General features: G+C 45.4%; 1 protein-coding gene across 2 annotated transcripts in view; it reads right to left on the reverse strand.

The window, feature by feature from the left end:
• The window catches only part of MAGI3 (membrane associated guanylate kinase, WW and PDZ domain containing 3), a 49,713-nt gene extending 33,952 nt beyond the window's left edge, over positions 1 to 15,761 (reverse strand). For both annotated transcript variants that reach the window (XM_019546807.1, XM_019546808.1), the window contains exons 1-6: positions 15,599 to 15,761; positions 13,296 to 13,470; positions 11,151 to 11,230; positions 7,565 to 7,622; positions 3,085 to 3,179; positions 599 to 787 (exon numbers count right to left, since the gene is read on the reverse strand). In XM_019546807.1, coding sequence (XP_019402352.1) covers positions 599 to 787; positions 3,085 to 3,179; positions 7,565 to 7,622; positions 11,151 to 11,230; positions 13,296 to 13,470; positions 15,599 to 15,677 — 676 coding nt within the window. In that variant the 5' untranslated portion in view covers positions 15,678 to 15,761. The remainder of the gene's footprint in view (positions 1 to 598; positions 788 to 3,084; positions 3,180 to 7,564; positions 7,623 to 11,150; positions 11,231 to 13,295; positions 13,471 to 15,598) is intronic.
• Positions 15,762 to 18,810: the final 3,049 nt, after the last annotated feature.

The following is an 18,810-nucleotide window of genomic DNA, read 5'->3' on the forward strand; positions in this document are numbered from 1 at the left end:
CCATCTCAACATCCAGAACCTGGACCCTGTTCAATCTCAAAAAAGATAACAGCACAAATTCAGCTCTTAAGCGGCACCAGTTTTATTAGTAACAGCTAAATAACTAGGCAAAGCTCACAGAACAAACCCTGCAAAGGGCAACTGGTATCTGCGCCAAGCTACTGAAGCTAGGTTTTACCTTTGGATTGCTTCATACAGGTCAAAGAATGATTACAACATAATATTTGCGCCTTCTGACTCCCACTGTACCTTGCTCTGCTGCAGCCGCCTGAGAACGGTGTTTGATTAGGCCGTCTGCTGCCTGGGGCTCAGGCGGGCGCTATCTGTGACAGCAGTATTCGGTAACGTGTACCTGAATATCTGCAGTACACCGAGCCAATGAGCTCTCCAGAAATGTCCTAAACTTGGATCTATATTAAAACATTTACTGCTATTCCATGTTAGGGCTTCAGACACTGATTTATGGTCCGATAAAGCAGAGTGCTGGGGACCTGCTTCACAACGAATGCCCGTGGATGGAATCACTGGACTCCCCAGGGCCCCCCTCTCTTAGCCAAGCAACAGTGATGAAATGAAGTGTAGAGAAATGGAAAGTCACCTGGTGCCATCTTCCCGTCCTGTGCAGCAGGTCCATCTTTCAGCACATTCTTCACTTGCAAGAACTCATCAGGTCTGTCCCCACCAATGATCGTAAAGCCAAATCCCATAGCACTTTTCTTCAACGATGTCCGTATGAGAGCTCCTGCGAGCTGGGCTGGGTCTCTAGTGAAGGCAGACTTGTCTGGTTCTGCACAAAAACAATTCCACACACTATCAACAGCAATGCTGCTAGGAAGTGACCCTGCTAGTAAACGCAGGCAGCTACAGCAAGTACCAAACAAGGTGACTGTGACTGTACACTGGGTTGTGAAACAGAGTGGGGTGCAACGGGGTGTTCTGAAGTTGAACTAGACCCCTCCTGCAGTTTCTGAATTACTTGAGTGAAAAACACTACACTTCCCATAACAAATCCGACACTGTTTTGAAATGGTGGCTGGCTAAAGCCAGTGGAGAAATTCCGTGCCGTTGCTTGCGTTAAAAACATACTTTTGATTCGTTTGGAGCAAGTGAGAATTGCATGCTGAAGAACGCAGCAATCCCTCCAAAGCACATCTGCATTCCCTCAGGCGTGGCACGTGTACACAGATGACCACAGGCATACTGGAGATAATTACATTCGGTTTTACATACTCAAATATAGGGCAACCCTTGCAGCTCCCTGTGGAGTGGGCCATGATCATCATCCCCCACCAACAGCTAGGTTACAGGAACAGGGAGGTTCGATCTTTCGGGCAGGTCACAAAGCGGCCAGTCGCAGAGCTGAAGCTAAAGCTTTCACCCCCCACGTCCCCCAAGCTGTAGCTTATGGCTATTTGAGCTGCAGAAAACAACAGGCTTCAGGATGTTTTATGCTGCTTAAGAAGCCTCGAGGTCTCAGGTCAATTCCAACTGCAAAAACCACTCCAAATCCCCCACGCTCCCGAGGACAATGAATGGACCGGTCAGTGGCAGGATGAGCTTGTACTGCCATAGACTTCTCAGACTCCATACTTACCATCATACAATGTACACACAGAGCTGCTTATCCCACCCACAGTACTAGCGGGCACTAGCAGAGTTGACCAAATGCAACCTGTCAAGTCTACTGTTTTCTAAATGATGATTGCCAGGTACAAACTGACCCATGCTGACTAGTGTCTACTGTACAGCCAGTAAGCTAGCCTGCAAAAAGCTACCAACTTCAATTTAAGCAGCATTAAGTTTGCAGAATTAAGCATCCAAAATGACAGTAATGCTAATTTTTTTTAAAAATCACAGTATTGTAGAAAAATGTAGGGCTGGAAGGACCTCAGGAGGTCATGTAATCCAAGCCCTGCAGAATCAGGTCAAAGCAGAATCAGACCCGTCTCAACAGCCCCAAAGCGCTCATCCACCACGCACTTACAGACTTCCAATTATAGCGATTCTGCTGCCTCTCTCAGTAACTTGTGCTAGCACTTAATGACTCTCATGACTTAGATACGTTAATATGCAAGTGAGCTCCCCTTGTAATTTAAGACCACTGCTTCTTGTCCTGTTCCACATGGACACACAGAGTTCATCATCATCCTCTTCATAAGCACCCTTTCTTTATATGAAGACCCTTATCAAATCCCTTCCCTCATCCTCCTTTTCTCCGGACTAAATAACCTCAGTTCTTCTAACCTTTCTTCATAAGTCGTATTTCTTAGACCTCTAATATTTTTCTTGCTCCCTGCCGGACATTTTCATTTGCCCAGGCCTTTTGTGAAGTACGATGCCCAGATCTGGACAGAGTATGTGTAAGGTGAAACCTTACCCAAAGTGAATAGAGTGAAGAATCACATCTTGGGACTTGCAACCCCTCTGCTAATACTGGCCAATATGCTATTGGCTTTTTTTTTTTTTTTTAAAGAGTTTTTTTCCCCCCCCTACAATAGCACACTGAGCTGTGTTCAGTTTGCGGTTTGCCACAACCCCAGGTCCTTTTTGGAGTACAGCAGCCTCACCTTCTCTCTCTCTCTCTCTCAATGTACACTGTGCATTTGACTGGTTTGTCCCAGCTGTCCTCAGCCTACTACAGGTTCAATGGACAAATTTAGGAAGGGTGCATTTTCATTCCACCCACTGCATGATTAATGAAGATACTGAGCAGTACCAGACCCACGATAGACCCTTGGGGAGATCCACTGGAGACCTTCTCTCAGGTAGGCATCATGCTATGGATGACTCCTCTTGAGAGTGATAATGCGGAAGTTATGCAGCCGCTTTACAGTAGTTTCACTTGGATTGTATTTCCTGAGTTTAACCTTTGTAGTCCTGATATCAAAGCACATTGGTGTAGCGAAACTGTTATTCTGCTAGTGATCAGGATCACAAAACGCTACCATGAATATTTACATTAGTGTCAAAAAGACAACAGAGAGGTCTACGCATATTGACACAGGCATAAAACTTCATGCTCAAGACTGCTTTCCATGTACTTTACAGCAAACAGGGGTGAAGAGCAGCTATTTCAAATAATACCTGGTTTGGAAGGGCCAACATCAGTCTGTCCTAGCTGTTTTTTCCTTTTGGCTTCCAACACTGGATTTTCAAACTGGGTTTTCTGGTTAATGTGACTGTAAAATACACAAATGTTATGTTAGAATTTCAGCATAAAAAGTATTATGCCAGTTATTTTTTTTATCCTGATGCTTTGATTTACTTTTCAAAGCCCTTGAGTTTTTAGTTCCTATAAGATGCCTGTAGAAGCAAAGTCAGTCATGTTCTCATACTTCAAGAGCCTTTACATCATGTATTTCAGCCAAGAGACATGCTATTCAGTAAATTCCATTTTCTTTTACAAAAGTTTTGAGTTGGATGCATTTTAATATGGAACGCAGAAAACAGAAAGACACAACTGTAAGAGCCCCAGCTAAGCCAGCTCTTAAAGCTTCTTGGGAGCATGGGATTATTGTCTGTCTGTAGATGGGATGAACCCAAGCTCAAACCTGCACACAACAGTTCAAGCAATAGCAGCATCCAATTTGCTTTCAATTGACTGTGTGAGCATTAACTGCTTTGCACAGTTAAAAGGAAGACAAGGATATGCAATCTCAGCAGTGCACGCCTGCCTTCCTCTTGATTCAGCTGCAGCTTGCAGTTCTTGAGAAGATTAATCAAGCTTCCAGACAGAGCTTCTGAAGAGTCCCGTTATGTGGGATCTCCCTGCTCATTACCAGCTTAGCATGGTTCTGGCTTTTCTGGGGGGCAAGGGAAGTGAAGGAATGGAAGTGTATACCTTCAACTACACATTCAGAAAAATTAACACCTATGACCATAAACTAAGAATTGCAAAATGATCAACTTTCCTAGTATATTATTGTAGGTACTGCCCGGTAATAAAAAGTGTAAATTTAGATTTTGTAAAAGTAAAAATGGACAGTCACTCCAAGTAACTACGCTGCAATAACAATGAACACACATTACTTAAATTAATCAATTCACACATTTTAAATGAAGCCTCCCTTTGCAGAACTTGCACTCCACATATCCCAGTGCTAGGGCAGATCACTAGAAAATGGGACTGATTTGATATGGACCAGTCAAATCTCTGTCCAAAGCTGAAAGCAGCACAAAAACCAAACTGCACAAATGATGAAAAGCAAATTAGATTTGAATTTGGTTTGTCAAAGAAGCCAGAGGAAAGTTCAATTTAGAGGGATTTGGACACCTCACTCCCTCAGATGTCTTTGAAAATCCCAGCCTTGTAGTTCTTTCAGTATTAAGAACTTGATCCACACTTGGTCATTGGTTATTCATATATAGGGCCTGTGTGCGTGCATCCAAGGACAGAATTTCACCTCCAGGTCTCATTATAAAGGTAAGCACCTTACAATAAGTGTTTTTTAGACACCGGTGTCCATTTAGTGGGAGATCTGTAATTTATGTCTGGCAATAACTGGAGCTGAATACAAGCTCTTCCTTTTGCCACATTGCTACTCTGTGCTTTTGTCTTTCCATGCCAGAAAATAGTGAACACGTTTTGACAATCATTTCACAGCCTCCTGGACAGGACCCACGTTTTACCTTGAAGTCTTCCCCTTCGTTAACCGTCCATTATGACTTGCATTACCTACACACAACATACATTAAAGCCTTTAATTCCCATTACCTTTGAAGAGCAGTTTCTTTAAAACATACAGGATAAAAATGTAAAGTGAACAGTAATATATTAAAAAAAGCTGTCAGACTGGACCCCATAAGCCCCCGGCCCCTTAGGTACAGGTCAGTGCTGTCGTATCCATTCACAAAGGGTTGTAAAGGGACAGAGAGGTTACGCGACTTGACCGAGGTCGCTCTATGCAGCAGTTCCAGGAGAACAAAAGCCACAAGTGCTGGTCAGTCACCTCGTAGCCTCTTCCCAACGAAGCACCCGTTCTCGAGACCCAGCGGCAGCTGTGAGCAGAGAACGGCCGATCTTCTGCTTTATCCTTGTTCCAAACAAGAAGGGGAGGAGGAAATAACCCATTTTGAGTCCAGCCTTTCCCTCCGGTAGGTCCCTAAGAACAAACAGGCCTCCTACCTGGCTTTTCATTTCTGAAGCCCTTCTGGTCCCAGGTGGGATCAGCTACATGGGTTACTTCTGAACTGGGTGGGATAATTTGAGCATTTCTTCTGCCTAATGACTTTTAAAGGGGATCAAAAAGGCCGGCCAGTTCCCCATTCCTGCTTCCAGAACAAGAGTGCTCAGAGGCTGTGCTTAGAAGGCCAAATGAATATGTGTGCTTGAGTGAGTTTTCTTTCTAAACAGAAAGAAAAAGGTTTCAGAAGAGCAAGTAGCTAACCCTGGTAACTTCACTCCAGGTAACTTCAGCAGCATGGCGGACTGCAGTAATGTTTGTTCCACTTCTCCTGTAAAGCTCTCAGAGAACCTTTGACAAAGACATTTCTTAAACCAGAGACTCTTCTGCAGCAATGATTAAAAAAACTAGCTCATGTACAGGAGCTGGTTCAATGAAGCAGCATTATTCTGGCTTTTTGCTGCACACGTTGTTCAGAATGCCGGTAGATGTTTTAAATTTTCCAGCCGATCATACTACTTGCATGCCACTTATTTGCTGCTGAATTTGGCAAGGAAATCAGTTTGGACAGGTAAGATCCACATACAGCCATCTCCAGGTAATTTCCAAGCAGCATTTGGCGAAGAGCTTCAGTGATGGTGGATTATCAATTTCTGATTTCACAACTGAAGATTATCTGAAAAATAACTTTTTCAGTCCTTTCCATTTGAAATGCTGAAGGACTTTTAATGCAGCATGAGACCCCCAGGAAAGCAAAAGGCCTTATAAAAACCCCAATCTGGGCTTAGCTTGCTATCATTTATTTTTTGTTGCTTTTCTTCCTCAGACATACTAAAGCATTTTTAAAGGACTTTTGACAACAAAAGACATCGTAATTTAGCAAAAAGTTTTTAGATTAGCCTCACAAAGCAAAAGATCATTTTTGCCTGTAGATACTCCTGAACGAGGCACAGGAAAGGAAAAACTGCATTTCAGGTTTTTCCAAAAATGGCGTTTCTCACCAATTTTCATGCTCTCTTCTGGCTGAGTTGTTTACCTCAGCAGATCAAGTACGTCTGCCTATGAAATATGAACTCTGAAGGAAACTGTGCAGTTTTGCCTTGGGTTGCGTTTTGTAGCACAGTTCTCAGGTGTCAGGATATTTCCCCCTTCGGTCCCTTGTTCAGGATGCAGTCATCCGGTTTTCCCTTATTCCCCGGGAGACTGCCTATCACGCTAGGATAGGCAAGAGGAGCAGTTATGTCAAGTTCACATAAGAGGAGAGGTAATCAGCTAAGATTTATTTCCCAAGCCAAGAAATCCAATACAGCAGCTTCCTCCAAAACACAAATCCCTAAATTATTCCTTCAGCTGACGAAGGCCACCGTAAGCAATGCTAACCTTGGTGAAATCAGGATTAAGCACATAAATACGTAACAGCAGGTGCGAGTCTTTTCTACCCTGCATGTGAATGAATGCAGAACTCTGGTTATGTCCCTTTTTCTGATTTTCATCCATAAAGATTTGAGCATGCCAAAAGATGATGTGGAACTAATTCCAGAAAACCCAATTACTGACCCATTACGAGTTAGTGAAGCAAATGATTTCTCTTTAGGCAGTGGGAATATCATGGCTCAACAACAACTGCTTTATGAAGCAGCAAAATATGGAACTCGGAAGGTTGGGGGTCGCATTGACCTCTAGCAACTACAATGCTATAGACATCGTCGTGTTACTCTGCGCTGACGCAAGGCTGACTCTTCCTTTTAATCAAAGATGTTCATCCTCAATCTCAATTTTTCAGTCAAGCTCCTTCACAAGTCAGAAACACTGATGGGTGTCACTGCCAGTAGCAATAAGCAGCCATATGCATTGGCAAGTGAAAGCTCTGTGAACCAACCATTCAAGTAGTAGACTTTTACCTTTGCCTTCATCACCAATTCACCTCTGAGAATTAGTATGCTAATGACTCAAAACTAGAGGATAAATGGGAATAAAGCTATCGACTAGTATGCTGCACTCAGCATTATAAACTGTAAGAGAGTCACCCATTGGGACAGTCATTAAGTTACTGCTGTAACAAACCACTGTATTTGTTATAAAAGCAAAAGACACGTGACTATTTGTGGGGCAGAAGCAGAGTGGACCCAACTGCTGCACAGGCTGTTCTGTGGCTCTCAGTCCGTTGCTAGTGTTAACTACTATGGCTGTTACTTGCTCCCGCCCATCTGGAAGATCTATGGATGTGCCTGAGTTAGCCTACAAGCATCATCGTGCACATCAGTGCTTAAGCATGGGGCACAATTTACTCGTGGCCTCCAGAACTGGCCCTTATTTTACACTGGATCCGTACAGCCCTTAAACAAGATGCATGCCAATTTACATTTCTTACATATCAACTGTTTCACTGTTCTCTGCTAAATGCGATGACTATCAAATGAATAATTACTGTAGACACTTACTCAACATAGTACGTTCCATACTGAGGGTCTTCTATTTTCTCCCAACCATAAGGCAGTTCTGTAATTAGAACAGAAGAATGAACAAAATTCTGCACTATAATGGAAAAGCATTTGAGAATGTCAGAGTTCACGTGGAGAAACGAGTGGAGAGATTATGGATCGACTGTGCCGGAAATATAAGTGCAATTTATGTCTTCCGGGTTTCTTTAAATGTTTGAGACTGGCCTGTCTGATGAGCAGAGTGCTCGCATTCCCAGAGGGAAATCGCTTCCTATAACTCAGCGGTTCATCAGAGGGGAGACAGATATTTTTTTAAAAACCGTTTTAAATTTTAATAAACTTCAGAGCAGGACACACAGGCACCTACAGTAAAGGAAGTAGAAGGCTCATATTACCAGATCCACCCGGTTATAAATTACTATGTTCACTCGAGAGGCAAGGATGTCTTAGGCTGAGGGTCATTAGGAGGTTGGGAACAAGAATTCATAAGCTGGCTGGACACTCAGACCACGGCCTAAACACTGACATTGGGTCTATAGCACATTAGGTTTTATCCAGCTCCTGAATTCTTTCCACGCAAGGAAGGTGACAAGGACCCTCCTCCCTCATGATAGGCCTTGATCTCCCAGTAATCAGCTGCTTCTCTTCTGCTAACTGCACATCTCCTGCCTCTGAGATTCCCTCTCAGGCCTGCCCTCTGCTATTTCTCACCACGCTGCGCCTGGCCTCCTGGGATCAGAGACCTGAGGAAGCATGTCTTGCAGTGAACGTTTGTCCGAGTTTATCCCAGAGCTGGTCCAATAGAACAGATGACTCTAAGAAAGCCTTGCCTGTCGCACCACATTGCTCTTGCACTACCTACGTTCACTTACGGAGCTTCACTTTTAACTGCCTGCGTACTAACGTGCAACAGCACTGCCTGGGGCTGAGTGGCCGTGTGGAGAGGGGCTGTGCAAGCTTCCCGCACACAAGCACCCACCAGCATCACCATTAATCGGTGCCGCCCTTCAGTGAGCGCCCAGGGCACGTGCGCCTCACACAGCAGCTGCCTGCACCACTTGTGGCACACGTCCACGGGTCGGCCATCCCCGCCTCGGAGGCAAGTTGCCTTTCGCCGCCGAGATGGCGGCGTTGTTCTGAGGGACAACACCTTCACATAATGGTTCTGTTTGTTGCTTGTGGCTGCCCTAGGCTCAGCGAGTGACACCATGTTGCCAATTATTCACAGCAGCACAGCTCAGCAAAATTCGATAAATAACCCAGCGCGCCATCCACTTACGCGTTGTTCACCGGGACACCCTGCATCTCTCTTTAAAATGCCCTTTTTATCCCGTGGTGGGCTTTACATAGGTTTAATAAGCAGCACTACGAGGCAGCTGCTCCGGCCTATGAACAGACAGCTGTCAGGCTGCCCAAGTCAGGAGGACGAGACCCTGTAGACTCCTGTGACAGAGGCGACATTTGCTGCAGACCAAGCTTTGCAGAACATTTTTCTTTCACTGGCTGTATAAACCGCTTCACTGCCTTGCAACTGTCTGCAGGATCTGCCCGGAGGCCGATCGCTGCAAAGGTTCTTACAGCTCAGAGTCGCAGTGTGCAAGCCCTGACGCAAGAAGAGGTACACAGTCATAAATACAGGTCAGCTCCTCTACACCCCCTGAATGGTCACGTACTGTGACAGGGGGTCACCCTCAGGTATCTCCTGCCCGCTTGTTAGTTCACAGAATCATAGAACCAACGAGCCGGGAGGGCCCTCGGCACATCATCGAGTCCGACCCCTGCCACGGGCAGGAAGGAGCGCGGGGGGTGGCAGGCGTCATAAGACCCCCGCCAGGTGCCCGTCCCGGCTCCTCTAGACCTCGTTCAGTGGATCAACCTCCTGCATCAGAGCTGATGCTGACTATATTAATTTTAAAAGCCAGCCTGGGTACAAGAGGACTGGAAAGCAAGAGCAAAAGCCTCTTGGACTTGGTGTGGGACATGTTGTCAGAGGAATCGAGCGTCCTGTATTAACGGAGAAAACCAAGGCAAGGGGGGAGGCCGGAATCTACAGCGAAGCGAGAAAGCTACAGATGCTGTTGGTATCAGCACGATCTGCCCACACACAATTTCTAGACGACTTTTATCTCGACTGTTGTGAACGGGCTAGGCCGATGCTCCTGAAGACAGGCGTGCTCCCTCTGGCTCACCCCGCAGGTGTGATCAGCGGGGAAGCTGCAGCTGGTGACACACCGAGGGGTCAGGAGCAGAGTACTCTTGCCTGACAATCAGGAGCTGTGGCATGGCCTAGGTCAGGCTGAAGCCAAGCTTGTCCACACAACTCAAATGGACGACTCTTCCCCTTCCTTGGGTACCAGCACCAGCAGTGTGCGGCATCCTTCTGTGGAAGGAAAGCTCCAGTTGCTAGCTACATTTTATTCAACAACAAAATCCCTGCAGCCCTGAGACACTGCAAATGAGGTAGCTCGACTGGTCCTGAAGTTTGGCATTTATTCGCCTTTCCTTTTAACTGACAGGATTTTGCTGGGAAAAACAGCATGGCTGACAATCACTCCCTTACCAGGGAACCCTGCTTAGATTATGGCTTTCAGAGGTTTTGCTGCTGCACAAAGTAGCAGAATTATGTCAATGTTCAGCCCACGTCGAGCCTTATTTGATGGAAGCTCTGCCACCACAGAAGACGTGGAATAGCTTAAGCAAAACGAATTCATACATTGCCACAAAGACTAGTGCTTGTGTTGACTGATTATGCACATGAAAACAAATAGAAACAAAAACACATTTAAGTCAAATTAACTTAGACAGGGTTTGAGATGGCAGCGGGACAACAGAAAGGTTCAAGGCTTTCCTTAAAACTCTTATTTTCAAATATACATAAAAGAGACTAATTATTTTTGAATGTGCTAGCATAGACGTTTATCTTAATTATACACTGTGTTATGCTTTGGGGCTTCAATCTCAACAGAAATAAGGCACTGAAGCTTAAAATGTGGAATGGCTTCAGAGATCCTGAACTCACAAATAACATAAAACCCTCTCATCTGGCTGCTCCGCATCCAAAGCATAGAGCCCGACCATTGCCTACCACACCCTGACTGAGACAGCCCCACCCATACAGAGATTTTTTAGGAAGTGATTGGATACCCACAGATATGGAACGTCACATAAAATACAATATAGATAAGGGAAAGACGCTCTAAAGTGCTCAAGGATGCATCCCTGGCATACCCCGCAGACAGTCAGTCCCTCTGGGAGTGAAGTCAAAGTGACTGAATCTTCAGTTTCTGTAGCACAGGACTAGTTTTGATCCATAAATCAGTAAATGCAACTGATGCTTTGGGAATTCTATTTATTTGTTTTCAGAAGAGCCAGACTTTGCAACAAGAACATAAGTACATCCCTGTTTTAGGCCGAACGGCCTGGTTACCCCTTACCAGCAAAGGAAGTCTTTGAAACTAATCCCTTACCCACGGCCGGGTTCAGCGCTTTCATAAACTCTCCTGTTCACATGTTATCACAAGGATGAAGTTGTGAAACTTGGACATGCAAGCACGGAGTACAGAAGAGAAGATGCTGTACAACTCACCTCCATCCTCACAGTCTTCTGGAGCTTTGGCTTTCTTACAGAGCCGTGGATCAAGCCAGGTGGTTGTCTTGGTGTTATGGCTATGGGATAAAGGACATTCCAATCAGGAAAAAAAAAAAGCAATAAGAGACAGAAGAAGAAAGAGGAAAAAATTCCCAAGGAAGGATTCGCTTGTTGTTAGTTAGCACTCCTCTCCAGAAGTTTGCTTCTGTGTACAAATCCTTGCCTCTGGCTCAGCAAACTGACTGTTCTCACCCCTATCACATCCAAAAACACCACTTCAGAGAGGTGACACTGAAGTGTCAAAGGTACTAGTATACTGGCGGCTGTTCTGTACAGCCATGACAGGGGAGGTCGAAGGCGCAAACATTAGTCTGCAGTCAAAATTATTTCAAAACTGTGTTCACAACTGTGGTATATGCAGCTTCAATATCAAAATAGCAGATCTGCTGGGAGTGAAGCAAACCTAGGTTACAGCTGTCAAAAAAAATTTCGTATCCCCGTGTTCAGCGCACCTCACACATGCAGAGGAATTTAGTGGCTCTGTGGCACTGCGTGGGTGGATGCGTAAGCTCGGCACAGAACAAACAGACCCAGCGACAAACGCACACTGAACAAACAAGTCCCTTCTTGTTCTCATCAGAAGAGATCCACAGCACCTCTGCTGAACAGCTGGGTTTTAAAAAATTAATACAGATAGCAAAAATTGCATGCTCTTGGGTAAGGTGCTAAATACCACCTCTGCAACAGGACGACCACGAAAATAGCTTTGCAGAGTCCTGGCGAAAACAAGCTAGGCATAAAAAATGAAGCCTGCATAAAAAAAACTAACTTAAGTTGTCCCCCAAATACTTTGAAAATTCACAACTGCGGCGCCCGTGTGCAGAGAGAACGCACTCTGCCCCAAAACGTGTAAGAAACTGCCAGCGATTTGGCAAGATCAGTGGTTTTACTCTTCCATGAAAAGAAGTTATCAGTGCAATGACAGGATCATGAGATACGTACGTTAACTCCAAGATAAAGAGCACCAGCTCCTAAACGTTATAGCTGCATCCAAAAATGGTGCTTTAGATCAGGTCTGTTGATACTGCCCGAACACCCCCAGTTATTCAGGGGTTTCTAGCTCTGCCCTGTAAATGTGCATTAAATCAGAGTCTAAGCACAAAGTCCTCAACAGAAAATACTTCTTTGCTAGCTCACACAGCATAACAAGGTCTTTCAGAACTTTACGTCGAAAGCTCTGACAAACATATCGTGTCGGGGGTATCAGATACTTTTATCTGGAGAAAAAGTCCTTCACCTTCTGCATATATTTACGCCTCAGTGGACTCTGGTACTGTACTTTAAAATTCATGGAACAGGCTCCTACCCATTCCATGAGCATCTTGATTTAAAAAAACAAGATGAAACAAAACACACATTCCATTTCAAAAGAGGCGTGCATGCAGAGCAGAAAGGATAAGCAAAACCCCCTTGACTCCAGAGGAAGAGAGCAAAGTAAAAGCATACATAAAATTAGATACTTATCCAGCTAACAATGCACAAGCCCGGCTTTGTACCGCATGTCATCCACATAACACACAACATAAACAACTGAGTTTGCCTATGGAAGGGTGACGCTCTCCTGACAAATGCATTCATACAGACACACTTGACAGTATCACGCTACTTGTATTTACGTGAACTGTCTCCTCGTCTGCATTATGCCGACAACAAAAATTACACAACAAAACCTGACAATGGAGTCCCCAAGTGCGACAGCCAAGATACTTGTTTGACTATCCACCTATGCTGCTGACAGATAAGGAAAGCTGCTGGGATGAAAACAGAGAAGGGGTGCTTTGAAGTTTTTCTCGCTTCTGTAGCCTATTCCTCAGCTGACGTCACCGTGTGACATTATAATTACCTCGATGGGAGCCTCTCTGAAATCAAGCACACAGGGCTGGTGACATTCAGAGAGGAATATGCAGCAGGGGCACGTGAGCCTTCAAAGCAAGACAGATCTTGTTTTTGCACAAAAAATATCATCGATAAACAGGGGCAGGCAAGAGGTTCTATAAAGTAAGCAGAAATCTCCAGAAATAACCAGGTCTTGTGAGCCTGGGACAGGGAATTCAATCCATGCCGATACAAGCTTCTACTCACTCGATGAAGTAGATCATGCCAGTGTCCGTGTAGGCCATCTCCCAGTTCTTAGGGAGAGGCTCCAGAGTCTCATCCCGTGCCAAGTAATTCCTGAAATCCATGGAGCTGCTTGTCTGGTTGTAACTAGGAACAGGCTTCATCCAGTCGGAAGAATCCGAAAGTTTCTCTTTGTTTTCTGCAATCGTTCAAAGGACAGTGTCGCAGTCTGTCAGATTTCCATGCTGCTCTGCTCACAAAGAACCGCTCTCTCACTCTAGTTCTGAGCTCAGGCCAAGCCCTCTCCCCCCCCACCCGTACTTTATCTATATTCTCCTTCTACTAACTTTAAAAAACAGACATGAACACATCGAGTTCTGCTCTTCCTGTGCCAAGCAGCATTAGCCTTGCACTGTTTGTCTGAGCTTAGGCTGAAAAATCAACACTGGAGCAAGTCCAGGTAGACTATTTCATTGCATTTCCTAGCCGAGAGAAGAGCATTTGTGCTACCCATTAGAGAATCCATCCCACCATCATTCTCCACATACCCAGACATGGTGTGAGAACCAAACTGGCGAGGCAAGCAAGGCTCCAAGTAATAACAATTTAAGTACCTGAGCTTCCACACCCACATCAATAACCTCAGTTTCGTGATTACATGTGTAACAAATGATTGTGGCCTCTCGCCTGGCCACTTTGCACAGTGATTCTCAGCTCTGCAGCTAAGCAACGATAGGCCAGGCTAGCACTTAAAAAGGAGAACTCCAAGGACTAGGGAGATGTGGCATCATCTGCAAACTGGCTGTGCAGGTTGCACCAGTGGGGATCAGTAGTAACGAGGTTAATGAGAACAAGGCATTGTGTCAGTCTCTGCAGCACCTCAGTGGATGCTCTGCTCTAGGTCCAATGCACTGCTCCTTAGTACCACTGGGTGTTTAAATCGCTTCAGTTAAGTTTTTGGGTCCATGTGAAATCCCAACATTTCATAGCACGAGTGTGAGGGACCAGCATAAAATGCCTCACAGAGGATTCAAACACAGTAATTTTATCAAATGATACGACCAACTTAGTGGAGTGTGATTTATTCTCATTAAACCCACACAATTCCCTGGCTTGCAGGACTGCTTTACAGATTTTTTCCTTCAAGTCCACACGACTGGCTGATGCACCCTTCTGTGACCGGTTTCTGCCTCTTTGATTATGCCCCTCATGGTGGCCTGCATATCCATTTGACAATGCCACTGCACATCTGGCCAACAGAGCAGCTACTTATTTTTGGCCCTTGGCAGACGTTACACTTAAGAGGCGAGTAATCTGTTAACCTGTAACCTGGCCACATGTTCAGGCAATTAATGGCATGAGGAAATGGAAAACCAGCCATCAAATTATTCCACAAAATGTGTGTAATACATTTGTGGCTGGTTTGCATTGTGCCTTAAATTGAACAAGTGGCTGGGGGAGCCTGAGGCTGGCTGCCTGCTCCCCTGTGTCTGGAGGCTGATAGTCACGTGGTGCAGTCCTGCATGAGGCTGCAGCCTGCTGCTTTCAGGGTGCTGAGTTGAGGAGAGCCCATCAGCTGGGCCAGGGTGCTGGGTCATAGCCAGGGGCTCCCCATGACCCAGCAGGGTGACTGGCCTGTTCTGCAGCTCCAAGCACTTGTCACGTTCCAGCCACAGGGATTCAGGGCTCATGGAACGGTTCCATGATCCCAGGGTCTGTGCGCCAGGACACGTGATTTTCTGATGTCTCAAGTGCAAGGGTTTGGGATCAGGGGAACTCTTCTGGATCCTGGGGGTCCTTATAAAAGAAAAAAAAGTGCGCTGGGACCTCAAAAAAAAAACAAAACAGAAAAACAGAACTGGCTCCAGCATTGGTCCTACCCCAGGAAGCGCACTGATTTACTCCTGCTGCGGACACCTAACTTTCAATTTGTTGGTGCACGATCCTGGGCTCCCCCTGCACTGGCAAGAAGTAATGGTGCAATTGGGATCTGATCCCCAGCGCCAAAGCTGCAGGCCCTACCATGCATGTGCAGCACAGCAGGAGGCACGACTGCTCGGATCAGGTCCCATTGCTCCACTGCATGAATGTGTGCTGGGGCCTATAAAACTTAGTTTCAAAATAAAGCAAAATATGATGTGCCTACAAAACCCCCTGATGCCAAGAAGCAGTCAGCACTACAGAGTCCAGGGAAATCCTTAAAGGAGCAGTTCAAGCAAGGCTAAACTGTGGCTCCACCACCACCACCACCGAAGCTGTGGCATCTGCCACAGCTGAGTTAATTCATTCCAGAAATACTGCAGGGAATTGCTCCCTTTGTTACTGACCTAGCCCTCCGCTTCCATTAACTGTTTCCTTCTCCTCCTCCTCCTCTTCCTCAGGGAGAGAACTGTCCATTCTTTGCATCTTGCTGACTGAGGTGGTTCTCTTTCTCTGGGATTCTGTGTCAAACTCATTGTCAAAAAGAACTTGATCCACTGGGTCTGGCTGAAAGGGGCTGGGTTCTGCTGGAGGCTTTGGAGTGCCATAGAAATTGCCTAGTATTGAAGAAGAGATGGTAATAATGAGAAGCACTGATATCTGGTCAAGGTCTCTGCTGCTATTGTACCTATTCTGTTGTCACTGTAACGCGGTTCTTTGTGAAACACCTGAATGAATAGGACACTTATTGCACTTCATAAGGCATCAGTATCATCAGCAGCAATGAATGCTCAGAAAACCGTAATACGCTGCTTCACTATATTTTTGTTAATGCTGCTATTGTACAGCTGCGTATAATACATTTAATTCCAGATGACTGCTCTACACAGGTTTCCAAATCAAAAGACTGATTTGTTATTTTACCTTGCATTCACTAATGACCCAGAACCAGACTTATGGCAGAACAAGCCAGGAGTAGAGAGGAGGGTAACGATGAAAATCAAAATAAATTCTATTCTAATCACATAGCATTTAGTAATTAGTTAATCTGGGGTAACATGCAGCCTAGGTTGAAGCCAAAAAAAAAAAAATCATTATGTGCGGAAATATGAAATATCTATTTACACAAAAGCAATTTAACCCCCACCCCAAACTGCCTTGATTTTTTAGAATTGTTATCCTATATCTTCATCTGACAATTTGCCTGCAAATTAAAGACATTAATAACACAATTCTATACTGAACTTTGCCCGAGGATAAAGAACACATTTTCATTTTAATATTTTGCCTACGTCACAAGATTCAGCAGGGTTTTTTTCAATAAAATAAACACTCTGGAGTAGATCTGGAACAAGTAGAGAGCGCCTCTTAATTAATCACATTATTATCATTAGAGAAATGAACACAAAGCCTGTTGGATTAACATTTGGTAGCTCTATTTGCTTTCAACGTATAAAACATGACATGGGAAACGACTCTTAAAAGAACAGCGAGGGCCAGGCTCAAGCCACAGAATCAGGTTGAGACAAAAGCTTGGGTTTGGCTTGACCAGTTTAGGTTTAGCTGCTAGGGGTATCCTTTGAGTGCTCACAGAACAGTCAGTGTGCAAACTGGAAGGGAAGGAAGGGATGATCACTGGCAGCCCGCCACGATGCCCTCTTTGACTAAGTAACCTTCGGTGAACGAAGAGAAGGCAGTGGACTTTGGTAACGTTTTTGATATAGTCTCACGAGACACTGTCATAAGCAAACAGGAGAAATGTGGGTTAGATAGAATTTCTTCTTCAGCAGATGCATATCTGCCTGAATAAGCACAATCAAGGAGTAAGTATAAATGGCTCGACAAAAGAACTGTCCACAGGGGTCAGTTCTGCAGCCAGTGATGTTCCAGCGTAAGAATGGGCAGTTTCCTGATCAAGTCTGCGAATGAGACAAAACTGGGAAAGGTTACAAACACTCTGGAGGGCAGAATGAGAATTCAAATGGGTTCCGACAAGCTGAAGAACCAGCAACATACTAAGGTGAGCTGCTATATATAGGGAAGAAGAACCATCTTTTGGGCATCCGGTGGAACTCATCTTTTATGCTAACTGTTTGCAGAAACTGGGTGAAACAGAATTGCCTTTAGGTGCATAAATGGACATAGGAGCCTAGGAGGTGGTAGAGAATCTGGCCCAAATGCACAAATACAGAGCACAGTGACAGGCCAGACAGCAGTGCTGCTGAGCAGGATCAGGGGTGTTGGTAGATCAGGCTCAACATGCGCCATCATCACAAAAAGCAAATATAAGAGTACTACGTGTAGGAGGAGATAGGACCATTCTGTTCAGCATGGGTCAGGCCTCAGCTGGAAGAAAAGATGGACAGCAGTGCTGAGATCCATGGCAGTGTGTGCATGCCCATGCAGGTGGGTAAGCAGAATTAATTACCCATGGGGCCCTGCCATGCTAGGCTTTTCCTGGTGGCATACACACTGAGCACAGTAGAGAGAGGGGAAACTAGGACGCAAGCGAGGCTGCAGACACTTCATCCATCTAGAATAGAGACACCTGGCACAATACGTTGATGATGCCCAAGCACAAGAGGTGTGATGCTAGTTAAAGGCCTTCCCCATGTTTGGGCAATCTCCTAATTTAGGCTCCAACTCTGTGCAGCTTGAGACCCTGCTGATCTCACCAGGATGCTACCTGGACAGACGGGACCGCCCACGTGGATCAGACTGCCTTGAGTCCTACACCAAGGCCTGGACAACTCTGGAAGCGTGGGCTGAGAGCGCCGCCACAGCTTGGAAAAGTTCCTCTGCTCAGAAGGCAGTCGGGTACTGCAAGGCCAGGGTCTGGCACCAAAGGGTTAAAATGACCTGACAAATAGGGACGGAGTCATCAAAAACACTGCTGCTACTCAGTCCAGGAGGAGCCACGTGAGCAGTGACAGAAAGCAACGTGTACACCCAGAGGCAACTTGTGGCAAGCATGCCCCAACTCAGAAGAAAAAACAAAACACTTTCCAGTACTTAACAATGACCAAGATAAATGGCCAACGTGTCACACTCGTGATTTAAAGACAGATGTGCACAATGAATGCAGTTAAATAACAAACTTGTGATAACTTTTCGTGAGAGTAGCTGTTGGCAGTCAGAGTACAGGCGTTCAGTGTTTTACAAGCACAAAGATATGGAAAAGAAGCGGGAGGTACAGGGATGAAACACTGGGCCGATGGGTAGGATGCCTGCGGGCTAGGCCTGGCTCCAGCACTGAATGAAGTGTGAACTTGAACAAGGCAACCACTTTGCTCCACAACTCCTCCACCTATAAAATGGAGATGACATGCTCACCTATGGAGGAGAACAATGCTATATTCATTTGTCACCTCTGAGTACAAGGTGCCCTGATGAGACAAACAGCCTGGACTTTAGAGATGCAATAAATTCCTCCAGGCCTTTATTGCTGCTCTGATAAGTCTATGTTCCAGTTACACAACTCACCATCATATGTTCCACTTTCTAGCAGGGCTCCACTTTCTTCCAGTGCTTTAAACTGTTCAACAGGAATGAAATTATAATCCACCCCTGGGACTTCCCCATCCCGGGGAGCCCTTGTAGTGCCTGCAAAGACAGAAGA

Source organism: Crocodylus porosus, unplaced genomic scaffold, assembly GCF_001723895.1.
Source record: "Crocodylus porosus isolate Cpor-Errol unplaced genomic scaffold, CroPor_comp1, whole genome shotgun sequence".
In the NCBI taxonomy this organism is placed as follows: Eukaryota; Metazoa; Chordata; order Crocodylia; family Crocodylidae; genus Crocodylus; species Crocodylus porosus.